Source organism: Tachyglossus aculeatus, chromosome 2, assembly GCF_015852505.1.
Source record: "Tachyglossus aculeatus isolate mTacAcu1 chromosome 2, mTacAcu1.pri, whole genome shotgun sequence".
NCBI lineage: Eukaryota > Metazoa > Chordata > Mammalia > Monotremata > Tachyglossidae > Tachyglossus > Tachyglossus aculeatus.
In genome coordinates, this window is record NC_052067.1 from 9,328,748 (window position 1) to 9,351,722 (window position 22,975).

Here is a 22,975-nt window from a genome sequence, read left to right on the forward strand (position 1 = left end):
GCGGGGCAGCCACTAGGATAGGGGGCGGGGCCAGAGGTAGACCCCGCCCCCGGCCTCCCGGGGCCGGTGACATCACCGCACCTATTTGCATACCGTACCTTTGTAACGGGCGGCGGCCAATGGGGTCCCGCTGCGGGGCGGGGCGGCCAATGGGGGGGCGGGGGGCGTCACCGCAACGATTTGCATGTTGCACCTTTGTAACGGGCGGGGGCCAATGGGGTCCCGCGGCGGGGCAGCCACTAGGGTAGGGGGCGGGGCCATAAAAGCAGACCCCACCCCCTGCCTCCCGGAGCCGGTGACGTCACCGCACATATTTGCATATTGCACCTTTGTAACGGGCGGCGGCCAATGGGGTCCCGCGGCGGGGCGGGGCGGCCAATGGGGGGCGGGGGGCGTCACCGCAGAGATTTGCATGTTGCACCTTTGTAACGGGCGGCGGCCAATGGGGTCCCGCGGCGGGGCAGCCACTAGGATGGGGGCGGGGCCAGAGAGGCAGACCCCACCCCCGGCCTCCCGGAGCCGGTGACGTCACCGCATATATTTGCATATTGCACCTTTGTAACGGGCGGCGGCCAATGGGGTCCCGCGGCGGGGCGGGGCGGCCAATGGGGGGGGCGGGGGGCGTCGCCGCAGCGATTTGCATGTTGCACCTTTGTAACAGGCGGCGGCCAATGGGGTCCCGCGGCGGGGCGGGGCGGCCAATGGGAGGGCGGGGCCCGGCGGGAGAAGGGGGAGGAGGAAGAGGAGGAGGCAGGAGGCGGGACGAGGGGGTTGCGGAGGCGGCGGTGGCCGCGGTCCTGAGCGCGCCCCGAGCACCGCAGGCACACAGGGCAGGCGACGGGCACCAGGCACCAGGCACCTCCTCCTCCTCGTCCTCCTCCTCCTCGTCCTCCTCTTCTTCTTCCTCCTCCTCCTCCTCCTCCTCCCGCAGCTGTTGGTCCGCGTCGAGCGTCCAGGATGGTGTGCGGCGGGTTTGCCTGCTCCAAGAACTGCCTCTGCGCCCTCAACTTGCTGTACACGGTGAGAATCATCTTCATCATCATCAATCGTATTTATTGAGCGCTTACTATGTGCAGAGCACTGTGCTAAGCGCTTGGGGAGTACAAATTGGCAACATCTAGAGACGGTCCCTACCCAGCAGCGGGCTCACAGTCGAAAAGGGGGAGACAGAGAACAAAACCCAACGTACTAACAAAATAAAATAAATAGAATAGATATGGACAAGTAAAATAAATAAATAAATAGAGTAATAAATATGTACAAACATATATACATATCATCATCAATCGTATTTATTGAGCGCTTACTATGTGCAGAGCACTGGACTAAGCGCTTGGGGAGTACAAATTGGCAACATAGAGACAGTCCCTACCCAACAGTGGGTTCACAGTCTAAGAGGGGGAGACAGAGAACAAAACCAAACGTACTAACAAAATAAAATAAATAGAAAAGATAGGTACAAGTAAAATACATAAATAAATGAGTAATAAATATGTACAAACATATATACATATCATCATCATCAATCGTATTTATTGAGCACTTACTATGTGCAGAGCACTGGACTAAGCGCTTGGGGAGTACAAATTGGCAACACATAGAGACAGTCCCTACCCAGCAGTGGGCTCACAGTCGAAAAGGGGGAGACGGAGAACACAAGCCAACGTACTAACAAAATAAAATAAATAGAATAGATATGGACAAATAAAATAAATAAATAAATAGAGTAATAAATATGTACAAACATATATACATATCATCATCATCAATCGTATTTATTGAGCGCTTACTATGTGCAGAGCACTGGACTAAGCGCTTGGGGAGTACAAATTGGCAACACATAGAGACAGTCCCTACCCAGCAGCGGGCTCACAGTCTAAAAGGGGGAGACAGAGAACAAAACCCAACGTACTAACAAAATAAAATAAATACAATAGACAAGTACAAGTAAAATAAATAAATAGAGTAATAAATATGTACGAACATATATACATATCATCATCATCATCATCAATCATATTTATTGAGCGCTTCCTATGTGCAGAGCACTGGACTAAGCGCTTGGGGAGTACAAATTGGCAACATCTAGAGACGGTCCCTACCCAGCAGCGGGCTCACAGTCGAAAAGGGGGAGACAGAAAACAAAACCCAACGTACTAACAAAATAAAATAAATAGAATAGATATGGACAAATAAAATAAATAAATAAATAAATAGAGTAATAAATATGTACAAACATATACATATCATCATCATCATCATCATCATCATCATCAATCGTATTTATTGAGCGCTTCCTATGTGCAGAGCACTGGACTAAGCGCTTGGGGAGTACAAATTGGCAACATCTAGAGACGGTCCCTACCCAGCAGTGGGCTCACAGTCGAAAAGGGGGAGACAGAGAACAAAACCCAACGTACTAACGAAATAAAATAAATAGAATAGATATGGACAAGTAAAATAAATAAATAAATAGAGTAATAAATATGTACAAACATATATACATATCATCATCATCAATCGTATTTATTGAGCGCTTACTATGTGCAGAGCACTGGACTAAGCGCTTGGGGAGTACAAATTGGCAACACATAGAGACAGTCCCTACCCAGCAGCGGGCTCACAGTCTAAAAGGGGGAGACAGAGAACAAAACCCAACGTACTAACAAAATAAAATAAATACAATAGACAAGTACAAGTAAAATAAATAAATAGAGTAATAAATATGTACGAACATATATACATATCATCATCATCATCATCAATCATATTTATTGAGCGCTTCCTTTGTGCAGAGCACTGGACTAAGCGCTTGGGGAGTACAAATTGGCAACATCTAGAGACGGTCCCTACCCAGCAGCGGGCTCACAGTCGAAAAGGGGGAGACAGAAAACAAAACCCAACGTACTAACAAAATAAAATAAATAGAATAGATATGGACAAATAAAATAAATAAATAAATAAATAGAGTAATAAATATGTACAAACATATACATATCATCATCATCATCATCATCATCATCAATCGTATTTATTGAGCGCTTCCTATGTGCAGAGCACTGGACTAAGCGCTTGGGGAGTACAAATTGGCAACATCTAGAGACGGTCCCTACCCAGCAGTGGGCTCACAGTCGAAAAGGGGGAGACAGAGAACAAAACCCAACGTACTAACGAAATAAAATAAATAGAATAGATATGGACAAATAAAATAAATAAATAAATAGAGTAATAAATATGTACAAACATATACATATCATCATCATCATCATCATCATCAATCGTATTTATTGAGCGCTTCCTATGTGCAGAGCACTGGACTAAGCGCTTGGGGAGTACAAATTGGCAACATCTAGAGACAGTCCCTACCCAGCAGTGGGCTCACAGTCGAAAAGGGGGAGACAGAGAACAAAACCCAACGTACTAACAAAATAAAATAAATAGAATAGATAGGTACAAATAAAATAAATAAATAGAGTAATAAATATGTACAAACATATATACATATCATCATCATCAATCATATTTATTGAGCGCTTACTATGTGCAGAGCACTGTACTAAGCGCTTGGGGAGTACAAATTGGCAACATCTAGAGACGGTCCCTACCCAGCAGTGGGCTCACAGTCGAAAAGGGGGAGACAGAGAACAAAACCCAACGTACTAACAAAATAAAATAAATAGAATAGATAGGTACAAGTAAAATAAATAAATAGAGTAATAAATATGTACAAACATATATATACATAGAATCATCCCGCCCTCCGCCCCAATCGGCCCCTCCCGAGCGCTTAGAACAGTGCTTTGCACATCGGAAGCGCTTACCAGATGCCGTCATTATTATTCTTAGCCCAGCGCTGTGCACACAGTAAGCGCCCACTAAATAGTAGAGTGCTTAGTACAGTGCTCTGCACACAATAAGCGCTCAATACATACAATTGAATGAAATAGGACCGAATGCATGAAGCAGAGGGGCTCGGGAGTCGGAGGTCGTGGGTTCGAGTCCCGCCTCCGCCGCATGTCTGCTGGGTGACCTTGGGCAAGTCACTTCGCTTCTCTGAGCCTCCGTTCCCTCATCTGGAAAATGGGGATGAAGGCTGGGAGCCCCCCGTGGGACAACCTCATCGCCTTGTAGCCCCCCCAGCGCTTAGAGCAGTGCTTGGCACATAGTAGGTGCTTAACAAATGCCATCATCATTGATATTATTATTCTCTGGGCCTCAGTTCCCTCATCTGTAAAATGGGGATGAAGACTGGGAGCCCCCCGTGGGACAATCTCATCACCTTGTAGCCCCCCACCAGCGCTTAGAACAGTGCTTGGCACATTGTAGGCGCTTAACAAATGCCATCATCATCATTATTATTATTCTCTGGGCCTCAGTTCCCTCATCTGTAAAATGGGGATGAAGATTGGGAGCCACCTGTGGGACAACCTGATCACCTTGTATCCACCCCCAGCGATTAGAACAGTGCTTGGCACGTAGTAAGCGCTTAACAAATGCCATCATCATCATTATTATTATTCTCTGGTCCTCAGTTCCCTCATCTATAAAATGGGGATGAAGACTGGGAGCCCCCTGTGGGACAACCTCATCACCTTGTATCCACCCCCAGCGATTAGACCAGTGCTTGGCACATATTAAAGCGCTTAACAAATGTCATTATTATTATTATTATTCTTTGGTCCTCAGTTCCCTCATCTGTAAAATGGGGATGAAGATTGGGAGCCGCCTGTGGGACAACCTGATCACCTTGTATCCACCCCCACCGATTAGAACAGTGCTTGGCACGTAGTAAGCGCTTAACAAATGCCATCATTATTATTATTGTTATTATTCTCTGGGCCTCAGTTCCCTCATCTGTAAAATGGGGATGAAGACTGGGAGCCCCCTGTGGGACAACCTGATCACCTTGGATCCACCCCCACCGATTAGAACAGTGCTTGGCACGTAGTAAGCGCTTAACAAATGCCATCATTATTGTTATTGTTATTATTCTCTGGGCCTCAGTTCCCTCATCTGTAAAATGGGGATGAAGACTGGAAGCCCCCTGTGGGACAAGCTGATTACCTTGTATCCACCCCCAGCGATTAGACCAGTGCTTGGCACGTAGTAAGCGCTTAACAAATGCCATCATTTTTATTATTATTATTCTCTGGGCCTCAGTTCCCTCATCAGTAAAATGGGGATGAAGACTGGGAGCCACCTTGTATCCACCCCCACCGATTAGAACAGTGCTTGGCACATAGTAGGTGCTTAACAAATGCCATCATCATCATCATTATTATTATTCTCTGGGCTCAGTTCCCTCATCTGTAAAATGGGGATGAAGACTGGGAGCCACCTGTGGGACAACCTGATCACCTTAGATCCACCCCCACCGATTAGACCAGTGCTTGGCACGTAGTAAGCGCTTAACAAATGCCACCATCATTATTATTATTATTCTCTGGTCCTCAGTTCCCTCATCTGTAAAATGGGGATGAAGGCTGGGAGCCCCCTGTGGGACAACCTGATCATCTTGTATCCACCCCCACCGATTAGAACAGTGCTTGGCACGTAGTAAGCGCTTAACAAATGCCATCATTATTATTATTGTTATTATTCTCTGGGCCTCAGTTCCCTCATCTGTAAAATGGGGATGAAGACTGGGAGCCCCCTGTGGGACAACCTGATCACCTTGGATCCACCCCCAGTGATTAGAACAGTGCTTGGCACATAGTCAGCACTTAACAAATGCCATCATCATCATCATTATTATTCTCTGGGCTCAGTTCCCTCATCTGTAAAATGGGGATGAAGACTGGGAGCCACCTTGTATCCACCCCCACCGATTAGAACAGTGCTTGGCACATAGTAAACGCTTAACAAATGCCATCATCATCATCATTATTATTATTCTCTGGTCCTCAGTTCCTTCATCTGTAAAATGGGGATGAAGACTGGGAGCCCCCTGTGGGACAACCTGATCACCTTATATCCACCCCCACCGATTAGAACAGTGCCTAGCACATAGTAAGCGCTTAACAAATGCCATTATTATTATTATTATTATTCTCTGGTCCTCACTTCCCTCACCTGTAAAACGGGGATGAAGACTGTAGGGTAGGGACTGTCTCTATATGTTGCCAACTTGTACTTTCCAAGCGCTTAGTACAGTGCTCTGCACACAGTAAGCGCTCAGTAAGTACAATTGATTGATTGACTGTGAGCCCCCTGTGGGACAAGCTGATTACCTTGTATCCACCCTCAGCGATTAGACCAGTGCTTGGCACATAGTAAGCACTTAACAAATGCCATCATTATTATTATTCTTATTCTCTGGGCCTCAGTTCCCTCATCTGTAAAATGGGGATGAAGACTGTGAGTCCCACGGGGGACAACATGATCACCCCAGCGCTTAGAACAGTAATTTGCACACAGTAAGCGCTTAAAAATGCCATTATTATTATTATTATTATTATTATGAAAGAGTGAAAGGCTGAGCGCCTCCTCGCCAAGTGCTTAGTACAGTGCTCTGCACACTAATAAATACGATTGATTGATCTCCCACCGGTGCCCGGGGATTCTCTCTAGTGCTCCAGCGCTTAGAACAGTGCTTCGCACATAGTAAGCGCTTAACAAATGCCATTATTATTATTATTATTATTGTCCAATCCTCCTTCCCCCACGTCTAGTACAGTGTCCTGCATAAGGCCAGTGCTCAATCAAAACGAATGAGCCCCCCGGGATCAGCCCCCCTGCACAGCCCTCCCACCATCCTCTGTTGCCGATTTGTCCTCTCCCAAGCGCTTAGTACAGTGCTCTGCACACAGTAAGCGCCCAATAAGTACGATTGAAAGAATCATCATCCTCCCTTCCCCACCTCCATCCCCTTTTTCCGCACGTCTGGACACCTCCCTCCAGGCTGTCTGCCATCTGGGACAGGTCCCTGAATAATAATAATAATTATTATTATTATTATTAATATTCTTTAAGTGCTTATAATGTGCCAAGCACTGTTCTAAGCTCTGGGGTAGAAACAAGCTAATAATGATTGTATTTGTTAAGGGCTTATAATGTGCCAAGCATTGAAGCTGATAATAATGATATTCGTCAAGCGCTTTTAATGTGCCAAGCGCTGTTCTAAGCAATGAGGTAGATACAAGCTAATAATAATGCTATTTGCTAAGTGCTTATAATGTGCCAAGCACTGTCCTAAAGCTAATAATAATGATATTTGTTAAGTGCTTATAATGTGCCAAGCGCTGTTTTGAGTGCTGCAGTAAATACAAGCTAATAGTAATGATACTCGTTAAGCGCTTATAATGTGCCAAGCGCTGTTCTAAGCACTGAGGTAGGTACACGCTAAAAATAATATTTAAGTGATTATAATGTGCCAAGCACTCTTCTAAGTGCTTCAGTAAATACAAGCTAATAATAATGATACTCGTTAAGCGCTTATAATGTGCCAAGTGCTGTTCTAAGTGCTGAGGTAGATACAAGTTAATAATAATATTTAAGTGCTTACAATGTGCCAAGCACTGTTCTAAGTGCTGCGGTAAATACAAGCTAATAATAATGATATTCGTTAAGCGCTTATAATGTGCCAAGCGCTGTTCTAAGCACTGAGGTAGATACAAGCTAATAATAATAATATTTAAGTGCTTACAATGTGCCAAGCACTGTTCTAAGTGCTGCGGTAAATACAAGCTAATAATAATGATATTCGTTAAGCGCTTATAATGTGCCAAGCGCTGTTCTAAGCGCTGAGGTAGATACACGCTAATAATAATATTTAAATGCTTATAATGTGCCAAGCACTGTTCTAAGCGCTACGGTAAATGCAAGCTAATAATAATGGTATTTGTTAAGCACTTATAATGTGCCAAGCGCTGTTCTAAGCGCTGAGGTAGATACAAACTAATAATAATATTTAAGTGCTTATAATGTGCCAAGCACTGTTCTAAGTGCTGCGGTAAATACGAGCTAATAATAATGATATTCGTTAAGCGCTTATAATGTGCCAAGCGCTGTTCTAAGTGCTGCGGTAAATACAAGCTAATAATAGTGATATTCGTTAAGCGCTTATAATGTGCCAAGTGCTGTTCTAAGCGCTGAGGTAGATACAAGCTAATAATAATATTTAAGTGCTTATAATGTGCCAAACACTGTTCTAAGTGCTGCGGTAAATATGAGCTAATAATAATGATATTCGTTAAGTGCTTATAATGTGCCAAGTGCTGTTCTAAGCGCTGAGGTAGATACAAGCTAATAATAATGATATTTGTTAAGTGCTTATAATGTGCGAAGCACTGTTTTAAGCTCTGAGGTAGATACAAGCTAATAATGATATTTGTTAAGTGCTTATAATGTGCCAAGCACTGTTCTAAGCGCTGCAGTAGTTACAAACTAATAATAATGATAATCGTTAAGCGTTTATAATGTGCCAAGCACTGTTCTAAGTGCTGCAGTAGATACAAGCTAATAATAATGATATTCGTTAGGCGCTTATAATGTGCCAAGCACTGTTCTAAGCACTGGGGTAGATACAAGCTAATAATGATGGTATTTGTTAAGCGCTTACTATGTGCCAAGCACTGTTCTAAGCGCCAGGGTAGATTCCCCCCCCTTTCTAGACTGTGAGCTCGTTGTTGGGTTGGGACCGTCTCTATATGTTGCTGATTTGTACTCTCCCAAGCGCTTAGTACAGTGCTCTACACACAGTAAGCGCTCAGTAAATTCGATTGAATGGATGAATGAAATAATAATGAGGGCATTTATTAAGCGCTTACTATGTGCAAAGCACTGTTCTAAGCGCTGGGGAGGTTGCAAGGTGATCAGGTTGTCCCACGGTCTTAATCCCCATTTTACAGCTGAGGGAACTGAAGCACAGAGAAGTTAAGTGACTTGCCCAAAGTCACACAGCTGACAGTTGGCAGAGCTGGGATCCAGGGTGGTCAGGTTGTTCCACGTGGGACTCCCAGTCTCAATCCTCATTTTACAGATGAGGGAGCTGAGGCCCTGAGAAGTGAAACGACTTGCCCAAGGTCACACAGCTGACGAGTAGCGGAGCCGGGATTGGAGCCCCCAACATTTGACTCCCAAATCCATGTTCTTGCCTCTAAGCCACCTCATCCTGGCTCCTCCTTTTTCTGTTGTGTGACCTTGGGCTAGTCATTTCACTTCTCTGGGCCTCTGTCTCCGCATCTGGAAAAGGGGGATTAAGACTGGGAGCCCTATAAGGGACAGGACTGTGTCCAATCTTGTAGCTACCCCAGTGCACCTCCTCCAAGAAGCCTTCCCAGACTGTCCCACTTTTCCTCAGCTCCCCCTCCCTTCCACATCACCCTGACTCACTCCCTTTGCTCTTCCCCCTTCTCCCCACCCCACAGCACACATATATATATAGTATACTTATATAATTCTATTTATTTATATTGATGCCTGTTTACTTGTATTAATCTCTGTCTCCCCGCCCTCCTTTAGACTATAAACCTTTGTGGGCAGGGATTGTCTCTTTATTTCTGTATTATACTTTCCAAGTGCTTAGTACAGTGCTCTGCACACAGTAAGCACTCAATAAGTGCGACTGACTGAATGAATAAATACAGTACCTGTCACATTATAAGCGTTTAACAAATAACATAAAAAGAAACCCCAAACATTGGGGCCAAGCTTTCTGGTGCAGCCGGTATCCACCATCAGCAGAAAAGGAGCTGGTCATCACAGAGCAATTGTCGGGCTCATATTTTAACACAACCAAGAGCCATCAGCAGTAGAAGCAGCGTGGCTCAGTGGAAAGAGCGCGGGCTTGGGAATCAGAGGTCATGGGTTCGAATCCCGGCTCCGCCACTTGTCAGCTGTGTGACCTTGGGCAAGTCACTTCTCTGTGCCTCGGTTACCTCATCTGTAAAATGGGGATTAAGACTGTGAGCCCCAAGTGGGACAACCTGATCACCTTGTTTCCCCCCCAGCGCTTAGAACAGTGCTTTGCACATAGTAAGCGCTTAGATACCACCATTATTATTATTATTATCAGCCGGACTTTGAGGCCAGAGCAATATGTTGACCCTTTCCTGCCAATCAGGTGCATCTGCTGTAATTAGCTTGGTTACCAATTATACGCTCCTTTCTTTTTCCTTTCGGGGAGAGTCAACCACAGGAGGAGACTGACCTCTTGACGCTAGAGCCACGTGTATTGTTTCGGCACAAAATCCACCTTTGTCTACTTCAGTTGTGCTTATCGTGCATAAAGCGAACGCTGATCTGTTCGGCCGGTAATGATTTCAGTTGATAGGGAAGCCATTCTAGCGCTGGCCTAAGATCCCAGTGTACTGCCGAGTTCTAGTTTTTTTATCTGCCCGGGATTTGCCTCTTGCCCATTAATGTATGATTGGTTTACTCTCTGGGTTTGTTTCCTGAGCTAGAGAAGGGTGGCTTGTAGAGATGTCTGCCTGCGCAGTGTGAGATTGGCTTTTGGCTCCAGGCACGCGCAGAAATAGAATCCATCAGCCGCATCGTCTTTGAATAGGCGAATGCATGTAGATGGATGAACGAGATATCTGTAAAGTAGCCCGTAAGCCATATTTAAGCCTTGTTTCCTTTCATGATCTGTTCCGTTTTAGGGGCGTGTGGAAAGAGGGAGGCAAAAAAGCAACAGAATGAATGTGAAGTCTACTCGTTTTGTTTGGATCTGTACATAGTGATTATCCATTCAAATGGCAAGGGATCTTGAATTAACCAGTCCCAGATTTTTTTGCATGTTTTATTTTAATGGGGAATCCAGTCAACCGGCAAACGGCTTTCGAATTATGTCCCAGATTAAACCATATGAATTGATGAAAGACCCCGAATGGGGTCTCCAATTTTTATGGTCCATAAGTGGTCACAGTCAAACCCACAAGGTGGGGAATTCATTCCATCACAGACCTAAGACTGTTATTTATTTAGATTTTTTAAAAAAAATTTAGATAGTGGGTTTTATTATTGGAAGGTGTGGGGCAAAAATGGGTTAAGGACGAAGCTGTGTTTGGTAAAGTCAAGTAGACACCTGAATTTGTACTTTAATTGCTAGCCTGCCTCCACCATCAATTTAGAAATGAACCTGCAGCTGGAGAGGGAGGGGGAATCTAATTCTTATTCAGACCCATTCAGCCTTGACCTGAACTAAGAGATGGATATGCCAGGGTCAGATGTCACAAGAGCCACTGTCTGGTAGTAATTCCGGGTTGAGAATTCCTGGGAGGTTTTTCCAAGACTGAGCATAGCAGGCAGCAGTGTAGAAACAGAAGGAATGGGGAAAAAAAAAAAAACTTTGATAATCAATCAGTCAAACGATTTGAGCAGAGCACCGTACTGAGCACCTGAGAGAATGCAGTAGAAGAGCTGATCCTGTCCATAGAGATTTACACATTTATTATTATTGCTATTAAGCACTTACTGTGTGTCAAGTGTTCTTCTAAGCGCTGGGGTAGATATGAGTTTATTCTGCCCCGGAGGGGCTCAAGTCTTCTAAGTAGAAGGGAGAACAGATAGTGAATTCCCATTCTACTGTGTTGCCAACTTGTACTTCCCAAGCGCTTAGTACAGTGCTCTGCACACAGTAAGCGCTCAATAAATACGATTGAATGAATGAATTCTACAGTTGAGAAAACTGAGGCATGGAGAAATTGTGATTTGTCCAAGGTCACACAGCAAGCAGAGGTGGGATTAGAACCCAGCCTCTCTGACTGTCAGGCCCATTTTCTTTCCACTAGATCATGCTGCTTCTCAATAATTTAGCAGATTCTCATTCATTCAATCGTATTTATTGAGCACTTACTCTGTGCAGAGCACTGTACTAAGCGCTTGAGAAGTACAAATCGGCAACATATAGAGACAGTCCTTACCCAACAACGGGCTCACAGTTGAGATACCCTGAACCAAAATGGCTGTAACTAACTTTGTCCTCAGCCAATTAGTCTCTGTCCCTGAATGTGTGTCACCAAAGCAGAGGCAGTATTTATTAATAATAATAATAATAATGGTTTTTGTTAAGCACTTACTACATGCCAAGCGCTGTTCTAAGCACTGGGATAGATACAAGGTAATCAGGTTGTCCCACGTGGGGCTCACAGTCTTCATCCCCATTTGACAGATTAGGGAACTGAGGCCCAGAGAAGTTAAGTGACTGGCCCAAAGTCACACAGCTGACAAGTGGCAGGGGTGGGATTAGAACCCATGACCTCTAAATCCTAAACCCGGGCTCTTTCCACTAAACCACGCTGCTTCTCAATCAGTATTTGTGAGTGAGGGAGTCTGAGGCCCCGGGTTAGGCAGTGGCTGTCTTTTTATCTGTGGAGAGGGGAGACTAATCTGGCCCATTGTATTTTCCAGCAAGTCCCAAAACAAGGAGATTGGGGATAAAATGCTCAAATAAGATAAGAGGCCTATAATCTCTTCTTGCTCCCATCTGCCCTGAATTGCTTGTCCCCATTTCACCACTCAAATTTTAGGGTTGGAGGCTTTAGCTTTGGGCATGGCATTTGCTTAGCGCTTACTACATGTCAAGCACTGTTCTGAGGCATATTCTTCAAGTAACTGCGCTGGGATTCTGGGGCAGGGGAATTGTGGCTTTTGGGGGGATTTAGGGAGACCCTGGTATATTATCCCCCTTCTAGACTGAGCCTGTTGTTGGGTAGGGACCGTCTCTACATGTTGCCAACTTGTACTTCCCAAGTGCTTAGTACAGTGCTCTGCACACAGTAAGCGGTCCATAAATACGATTGATTGAATGAATGAATGAATTATCATTGGGGGTCGTTTGTCGGCCACATAAGGGACTTGAAAGCAGGTCACCTTCTAGTGTTTAATGGCATGGGAAGCGTGAAGTTGCTGAGGATGCCAGATTCAGCCTAGAGGGCAGATGTTCCCAACTCTACCCAAATGTCTGGTGGGAAAAAACAGATCAACCCTTTACCAAGCCAGAGGTTTATTCCGATATTCATTTTATTTTATTATATGGTCATCATAAATAATTCCAAAGACTTTAACTGAATCTATAGGAGATTTCTTAGCTTCTGTTCTTGCTTTTTGCAAATGGGCTGCCTTCACTTCTGAAAGTAAATTTGAACTCTGAAAGTCAGAAATCTCTTTAGATTTATTTAAGCATGTAGTATATAAATGTCCTCTGTATTGGAAGATGACACCACCACCAGTGAAGCCTTCCTAAGGGGAAGGGGGGGGTGGTGGTGTGTGTGTGTGTGTGTGTGTGTGTGTAAAGCCCAGTGTTTGAATAACAGTCAGAAAGAGGGTTGTATTCATTCATTCAATTGTATTTATTGAGTGCTTACTGTGTGCAGAGCACAGTACTAAGCGCTTGGGAAGTACAAGTTGGCAACATATAGAGACGGTCCCTACCCAACAGTGGGCTCAGAGTCTAGAAGGGGAAGACAGACAGCAAACCAAACATGTGGACAGGTGTCAAGTCGTCATAAGCACAACATACCTGTACTTACATGCTAAATACGAGGATCATATCTTGAGGTATTTGCATGTGGATCTTAAATTGTGTATTTTCCCCCCATCTCCTATAGCATTTTTATTCCCAATGAACGTTAAAATATTTTGAGACAAGAAGAGCCAGGTGTTGAAAATAATGACCAGTTTGAACACTTAAAGCTGGGAGACCTGAATATGGAGATGCTCTGTATTTCTCTTCAGCTGAATAGCCAAGCATTTCATCAGTTTTACTTTGTGGTAAATACTATGCCCCCTTTGGGATAATTCTGAGAGATTAAAAACGTCTGGCCATTAAATACCACACCCAAGTGGGTAAAAAGCATATGAAATTTATTACCCCAGAAAATTGGGAGGTCAGAAATACCAATTGGTTTCTGAAGGAAGGTGTAGATAAAATATATGGATAATACCTGTTCTCTCTCCAACTTTGATTGTGAGCCCATGCGGGACAGGGAATGTGTCTGATCTTATTGTTTTGTCTCTAACCCAGTTTTTAGTACAGTGCTTAGCACATGGTGAGCACTTAACATAATAATAATAGCAGCAACAATAATAATAGATCTATAGCTATTTTTAGCAGGAAAGTTTAGGGACTTCAGGCAGTGTGACTCTAACCTTGAGAGAGAGAGATAGAGCAAGCAACCTTCTAACTTTTCCTCCCATTAGTATTTAGGGCTTTTGTTGGAAGGGGAGGAACAAGCAGGGCATCACTTATTACAAAGTAGTGCAATGAAATCTCTTCCGTAGAACTGGAGAATGAATGGAAAAAAAATCTTCCCGAAAATAACTTATAAAATGTCATTTTCTAATACTAGGTCTTTTTTTGTGAGCCCCCCATAGGACAACCTGATCACCTTGTACCCTCCCCAGCGCTTAGAACAGTGCTTTGCACATAGTAAGTGCTTAATAAATGCCATTATTATTATTATTATTATTTTTAATCTATGCTCCTCTAGTGGATCTCTGCCACTCACCACACGAACCCAAGCAGTTCAGGGATGTAGAAGCAGTGTGCTTATATTTTGGGTTCCTTACAATGCAACAGCTTTAAATTCAAACTAAAACACTGTGGAGAGGAGGCTTCGGGAGAGAACGTTCAGTATGGTGAAAAGATTCCTCTGAGGCAACTTTTCCTTACTCGGTAGTCAATAAGTAAGTTAGTTGACTCTCTTCTCTTAAACTTCCCACAATACCAGAATTTAGGAAAGATTCACAGGATGTTTTCTATCCATAAAATCTGAGTTGCAAGATTTTCTTGGTACATAATGTACATCCATAATCCACTCTGTCCTGCAAGTGCTTTCTGAATGATCAAATTTGGTGAAGGTTGTGGCCAAACTAAGCAGTCTCCTTGAAGCCAGATCAAATATTTGAATAATCCGAACACAATAAGCTCAGTCTTTATACTACCTCATTCTTTGGCATCATTTTAGTCCAAGCTCCAAAGCAAAAAATAAAATAAAATGGGGACAGGTTTCAAAGAATGAAAAAGGTTGGAACACACAATGAGATGCGGCAAGAGAACTTTATAGATTTTTGCCTAGCCCTTTGCAGTTAAGACCGGAGACTTCAGAATCTTGGGAATCTAATCCTCTCGCCCAGGATTGTGGGATTCAAACCAAGTAAAGCTAAACTAGGATTAATTTAGTGAGTATCTCTGTGACTAAAATTTTGTATGAGAGAAACAGATTGAACATTTCAACTACTCTCTTGGGAAACCTGGAAAATGACAAAGATTGGATAAACCTACAGAATTGGAGTGTCTAATCATCCCAGCTCCAAAGTCTCAAAATAAAAAATGGGGACCCAGCATGGAATGTGGTAAGAGATTGAGAGTCAGGAGACCCAAGTTCTAATCCTTCCTCTCCAACTGGCACACTGTGTGACTTTGGAAAAGTCTCAACTGCCTAGTTCCTCGCTTTCTTCATCTGTAAAATGGGGGTAAAATACCTGTTCACCCTCCCTCCTAGACTGTGAGGTTCATCTGGGACAGGGATTGAAATGAATCTGGTTATCTTGTATCTACCCTAGCGTTTGACATGTAGTAAGTGCTTAACAAATATCATCATGATTATTATCGTATTCCATGAGTAAATAAAATGTTCAAAGTAGAAAGCTGGACACCTAAGACATGGGTACTTTCTAGAGATTTTGTTCTTCCTGACCGTAATTTGTAGTTAGAACTGGGAAGTCCCAGTTCTGACCAATCCCCGCACTTGGCCCAGCTAAAATCAAAGCCAATCCTAGTTCCTCCCAGATAATTCGCACGGCATATGGTGATGCCCCACTAATGGTGCTGCCACCAGTTCTGACCAATCACCTCACTTGGCCCAACTAAAATCAAAGCCAATCCTAGTTCCTCCCAGATAATTCTCAGGGCATATGGTGATGGCCCACTAATGGTGCTGCCACCCCGTGCTATCTGTGAGGTTAAAGGGCAGGGAGAAGTCTCTCATCACAGGTGCCCAAGGACCACTCCCACCTGGGAGAGTTTACATTTCCTTGTTCCCTGTGGACTTCGGAGAGCTGAGTCCAGCGGCACCGACAGATCCTATCCCACCTGGATTACTGTATCAGCCTCCCTGCCTCCTGTCTCTCCCCAGTCCAGTCTATCCTTCACTCTGCTGCCTGGATCATTTTTCTGCAAAAACATTCAGTCCATGTTTCCCCACTCCTCAAGAACCTCCAGTAGTTACCCATCCACCTCTGCATCAAACAGAAACGTCTTACCGTCGATTTCAAAGACCTCAACTCCCTTGCCCCCTCCTAACTCACCTCGCTGCCTTTACTACAACCCAGCCCTCACGCTTTGCTTCTTTAATAACGTCCTACTCGCTGTATCTCAATCTTGTCTATCTCATCCATGTCCTGCCTATATTCGGAATACCCTTCCCCCTTCATATCCGACAGACAATGACTCTCCCCACCTTGGAAGCCTTATCATTCATTCAGTTGTATTTATTGAGCGCTTACTGTGTGCAGAGCTCTGTACTAAGTGCTTGGGAAGTACAAGTTGGCAACATATGGAGACGGCCCCTAACCAACAGCGGGCTCACAGTCTAGAAGGGGGAGACAGACATAAAACAAAACATATTAAAAAAATAAAATAAATAGAATAGTAACTATGTACACGTAAAATAGAGTAATAAATCTGTACAAACATATATACAGGTGCTGTGGGGAGGGGAATCGAAGGCACATCTCCTCCAAGAGGCCTTCCCTGACTAAATCCTCCTTTCCTCTTCCGCTGTTCCCTTCTGCTTCACCTTGACTTGCTCCCTTCATTCATCCCCCATTCCAGCCCCACAACATTTATGTACATATCTGTAATTTTATTTATCTTCATTAATGTCTGTCTCCCCATCTAGACTGTAAGCTTAATGTGGACAGGGAATGTGTCTGTTATATTGTACTCTCCCAAATGCTTAGTACAGTGCTGTGCACACAGTAAGCACTCAAAAATATGATTGATTTCTATTGATTACAGCCCTAGAAAAGGCTCTGATTAACCTTTGGCTCAGGTGCTATGTCAACCATGCTTTTTCTTGAGCACTTACTACGTGCACTGCACTATATTAGGAGAGTGCAAGATGAGAATTAGCAGACACATTCCCTGCCTATAATGAGTTATATGTTTGCAAAACTTGATTTAAGTCTTCTTCCAGACTAATTATGGGGGAATAGCCATAAGAGAGAAGCAGCTTGGCTCAGTGGAAAGACCTCGGGCTTGGGAGTCAGAGGTCATGGGTTCAAATCCCGGCTCTGCCAACTGTCAGCTGTGTGACTTTGGGCAAGTCACTTAACTTCTCTGTGCCTCAGTTACCTCATCTGTAAAATGGGGAATAAGACTGTGAGCCTCACATGGGACAACGTGATCACCTTGTATCCTTCCCAGCACTTAGAACAGTGTTTTGCACATAGTAAGCCCCTAACAAATGCCATCATTATTAAAAAGAGTTTCTGGATATTTTCCTCCATTTCCCCAAGATGTTTGTTGAAATTGATTGACTTTGTAACCAGGGAATTTAAGGTCCTTATCTTTCCTCAGAGGTTTAAAGGATGTATGAAAGTGCACAATTCGAGTAGTAAATAGTCATTTTAAACACTTGCTACGTGTAAAGCACTGTACTAAACCCGGGAAAGTACATGGGTGAGAGTTGTGCTTTGCACCCACTAGGTGTTCGGTAAATGAAGCTTAGCCAAGTATGTTGCCTTATGGGTTTTTGAACCAAACTCTTCCTGTTCATCAAATAGATAACCTCTACTCCCACCTTCTGTATTATTTGGAATTTATTCCTAAACTTTATGAGTTTCATAACTGATAAAAATTTCAGTTGATAAGGCTACTTTGGGAAACTGCTGGAATAGACAGGGTTGGAGCTATTTTCTCTTTTTTTTTTTTTAATGCACCTCTATTTGTTCTGGCCTTTGTGATTTGTGAAGACCCCTAAAGATCAGATATAAAATGATTTTACTCATTTATGTAATCCAGGTCCTATGTGAGAGTAGAATGCTGTTTATCAGAGTCTTATTCATTCATTCAGTCGTATTTATTGAGCACTTATTGTGTGCAGAGCACTGTACTAAGCACTTCCTGATAACTGACAATCCACCAGATGGAAGCAAATGAAGAATGATAGATCTTGTGGACTACTCTTGGGTTGCATTTTTTTTTACTTGCGTACCCTTCAATGCCAGCATTATTCTCACATACTTTTTATGGTATTTAAGTGCTTATTATGTGCAAGGCAGCATACTATGTGCTGGGATAGATAAAAGCTAACATGGACACAGTCCATGTTCCACGGGGGCTCATAGTCTTTATCCCCATTTTACAGGTGAGGTGACTGAGGCACAGGGAAGTGACTTGCCCAAGGTCACCCAACAGACAAGTGGGAGAGCCAGGATTAGAACCCAGGTCCTTCCGACTCCCAAGCCTGTGTTCTATCCACTAGACCACACTGCCTCTCTCAACTGAGGTTTCTATTTGGTGCTTTTATTGCAGACTTTCCCTGTGTTAGAAAATGCTGGTGCGTGCTTCCATTTTTCCTTTTTCAAAATGGCTCGTTGTTTTAAATTGCAAAGAAACATATTTTCATAACCTCACAAGTTCAGAAGTAATAATAAGAATTATCGTGGTACTTATTAAGCACTTATGTGCCATACCACTGTTCTAAGCGCTGGAGTAGATACAAGATAATTAGGTAGGACACAGGCTCTGTCCCAGATAGGGCTCACAGCCTTAATCCCCATTTTACAGATGAGGTAACTGAGGCCTAGGGAAGTGAAGTGACTTGCCCAAGGTCACACTGCAGACATGTGGGGGAGCCAGGATTAGAACCCACCTCCTCTGACTCCCAGGCCCATGGTCTATCCACTAATAATAATAATAATAATAATAATAATAATAATAATGGCATTTGTTAAACGCTTACTATGTGCAAAGCACTGTTCTAAGCGCTGGGGAGGATATAAGGTGATCAGGTTGTCCCATGTTCAAATCCCAGCTCTGCCACTTGTCAGCTGTGTGACTTTGGGCAACTCATTTAATTCATTCATTCAGTTGTATTTATTGAGCGCTTACTGTGTGCAGAGCACTGTACTAAGCGCTTGGGAAGTACAAGTTGGCAACATATAGAGACGGTCCCTACCCAACAGTGGGCTCACAGTCTAGCAGTGGGCTCACTTAACTTCTCTGGGCCTCAGTTACCTCATCTGTAAATTGGGGATTAAGGCTGTGAGCCCCCCATGGGACAATCTGATCACCTTGTAACCTCCCCAGCACTTAGAACAGTGCTTTGCAGATAGTAAGTGTTTAATAAATGCCATTATTACTTATGTGGGGCTCACAGTCTTAACCCCCATTTTACAGATGAATTAGGCCATGCTGCTTCTCAATACAAGTTCTCTCTCCCTCCCTCTTAGAGCGTGAGTTCCATGTAGGGCAGGGACTGTATCCAACCTGATTCACTTGCATCTCCCCTAACTCTTAGAACAGTGCTTGACACTGTAAGCGCTCAACAAATACCATAATTAATTCCAAAAACAATGACAGATGACTAAGAACATCAGCAGCTCCGAGAAGCAGCGTGGTGTAATGGAAAGAGTTCAGACTTGGGAGTCCAGAGGACCTGGATTCTCATCCTGTATCCACCACTTGTCTGCTGTGGGACTTTGGGCAAGTCACATCACTTCTCTGTGCCTCAGTTACCTCAACTGCAAAACTGTGAGCCCCACGTGGGACATGGGCTGTGTTCAACCTGATTACCTTGACTCTATCCCAGCGCTTAATACAGTGCCTGGAACAAAGTCAGCGCTTAAAAAATGCCATTAAAAAAATGAGCAGGATCTTTCAATAGGAATTAATAAAGCAAAGTCTCTTTCCATCCCACTATCATTAGCCTGATTGGGATGATACTGACAAGGTATTAGCTCGCTCCCACTGCGGTGAAGAAGTGGACAGCTTCAAACCCCAGTTGATGATGAGGGTTTTGGAAAGAAAGCAGGAAGTTGTGAGAGGAAGCCAGGTTGATTAGTGTCATTGAACAGATGTTTGTTTTTTTTTTTCCAAAGTTCTTCCACTTCAGTTCTGTTTTTTAGAGATTTTAATCTGGTGTGAATTTTTTTAATATAAATAGGTTCATATAATAATAATAATTGTGATATTAATCAATTATTATGAGCCTTGTTTTGATGTCTGTCTCCCCCCCACTAGACTGTAAGCCCATTGTGAGCAGGGATTGTCTCTCTTTATTGCTGAATTGTACTTTCCAAGCGCTTAGTAGAGTGTTCTGCTCACAGTAAGCGCTCAGTAATGTGGCTTAGTGGAAAGAGCTTGGGCAGGGGAGTCAGAGGTCGTGCGTTCTAATCCCGGCCCCGCCACTTGTCTGCTCTGTTACTTTGGGTGAGTCACTTCACTTCTCTGTGCCTCAGTTCCCTCATCTGTAAAAATGGGAATTAAGACTGTGAGCCCCATGTGGGACAACCTGATCACCTTATATTCCCCCCAGCGCTTAGAACAGTGCTTTGCACATAGTAAGCACTTAACAAATACCAGCATTATTATTATTATTATTATTATTATTATTATTATTATTATTATTAAATATAGTTGAGTGAATGAAGTTCAGGATCCATACAACCTAATCAGGTTGGACACGTTTCTTGCCCCACATGAGGTTCCCATTCTAAGGGGAAGGGAGAACAGGTATTTTACAGATGAAGAAACTGAGGCACAGAGAAGTTAAGTGACTTGCGCGAAGTCACACGGCAGGCAAGTGGAAGAACTGAGATTAGAACCCAGGTCCTCTGGCTCTTTCCAATGGGCTGGGCTTATGGAACTCCTTGGTTAAACTAGAAAGAAATGTGTGTAGAATTGGAGCCCCTTTAAATGAGGAAATCTGAACTGTTTCAGTTGAGTGCCCTTCCCAGTGTTTGCAGTCCCTGGCATTTTCAGGTGACACAGCTGAAGTGATATTTGCGGTCTCACTTGTGGATGAAGAATGTCTTTAGGGCATCCAAATACCTGATACGGTGTTGAAATGGTTTCATGCTTCCCGTGCTATTAAACACTAGAAGAAGGTGACCTGCTTTCATCTCCCTTATGATGCCGCCAACTGACCATCCCCCCCATCGATAACATACCGGGGTCTCTCTAAGAACCACCCAAAAGCCACAACTGCCCTGCCCCAGAATCCCAGCATAGTTACTTGAAGAAGGTGCCTTAGAAAAGTGCTTGGACACATAGTAAACACTTAACAAATGCCATATAAAAAAAAGCCAGCGTGGCAAAGGGTCCAAAGCAATGTTGTTTACTGGAGTCAGGTATGTTGGAGTTGGGCCATCCCATACTGGTATCCCGGCCTGTTATTTCCTCCACCCTCAGGGTGGGGTTGAGAGGCCTCCCTATCCCCCATCCATCCTGCCCCCCTGCAATATTCCAGGCCCCTCCTGGGTTCCCCCTCGTCTCTGAGAAGGAGCACGGCCTGGTTCTAATCCTTACTCTACCACTTGTCTGCTGTGTGATCTAGGGCAAGTCACTTCACTTCTCTGGGCCTCAGCTAACGCACCTGTAAAATGGGGATTGAGAGTGGGAGCCCTATAGGGACAGGGACTATGTCCAACCCGATTATTTTGTATCTACTCCAGCGCTTCATACAGTGCCTGGCATATAGTAGGTACTTCACAAATACCATTATTATTATTATTGGATGGCCTGGGACATTTAATAATAATAAGAATAATAATAATGGTATTAAGCGCTTATTATGTGCAAAGCACTGTTCTAAGCACTGGAGAGGATACAAGGTGACCAGGTTGTCCCACGTGGGGCTCACAGTCTTAATCCCCATTTTACAAATGAAGTAACTGAGGCACAGAGAAATCAAGTGACTTGCCCAGAGTCACACAGCTGACAATTGGCAGAGCTGGGATTTGAACCCATGACCTCTGACTCCAAAGCCCATGCTCTTTCCACTGAGCCAACGCTGCATTTCTGAGTTGTGCCCAAATAGTTTGGGGTGTTTTCTGCCTGAGGATTGTGGCAGCCGCTTTTCAGGCTTCTGGAAATGGTCATGTTTAAGCCCTGGCCAAGAACTCTTTCCATTCCAGATCATAATAATATTTAATTGCTTACTATGTGCCAAGCACTGTACTGAACACTAGGGTGGATACAAGGTCATCAGGTCAGACACAATCCCAGTCCTATGCAGTATTCACAGTCCAGAGGGAAGGGAGAAGAGGCACTGAATCCCCATTTTACACATGACGAAACGAAAGCACATGATTTGCCCAACGTCAGACAACAGGGAAGTGGTGAGGCTTGGGTGAGAACCGAGCCTCACTCCCAGACCTAGAAATCTTTCCACTAGGCCTTGCTGCTTTTTTTTTTTAAATGGCATTTATTAAGCACTTACTATGTGCAAAGCACTTTTCTAAGTGCTGGGGAGGTTACAAGGTGATCAGGTTGTCCCACGGGGGGCTCACAGTCTTCATCCCCATTTTACAGATGAGGTAACTGAGGCCCAGAGAAGTTAAGTGACTTGCCCAAAGTCGCACAGCTGACAAGTGGCGGAGCCTCCCTGTGTGGCCTCCCTGCCATCTGAGAGAACCAGGCAGCCACAACTGGGATGTCCCATCACTCCTGAAACCTAACCCCCTTACCTGACTTGGTGATCCTGGAGCAGGGAAGGAAGTAGTTGAGGGGTAGGAAGGATATTGGGGCGGGGGGAGGGAGGTCGTGGGGAGGGGTCTGGAGGAAGAGGAGCCAAGATAATAGGTTTATATTTAGGATTTTGCAAATTGCTCCCAGTGATTGCTCAGTCAATGCCATTATCCCCACCATAGGGATATTGGACACAACTATTGGACTATTGTCCAAACTATTTGGACACAACTCAGAAGTGCCCCGGGCCATCTAATAATGATAATAATAATAATAATAGCATTAAGCACCTACTATATGCCAGACATTCACTATGCACTATCCCTGTGCACTATA

General features: G+C 44.0%; 1 protein-coding gene across 1 annotated transcript in view; it reads left to right on the forward strand.

Moving 5' to 3' along the window:
• Positions 1 to 793: 793 nt before the first annotated feature.
• Positions 794 to 22,975, forward strand: part of TSPAN13 (tetraspanin 13) — a 49,167-nt gene continuing 26,985 nt past the window's right edge. The window contains exon 1 of the mRNA XM_038741758.1: positions 794 to 1,020. Within this exon, the coding sequence (XP_038597686.1) occupies positions 958 to 1,020 (63 nt within the window). The 5' untranslated portion in view covers positions 794 to 957. The remainder of the gene's footprint in view (positions 1,021 to 22,975) is intronic.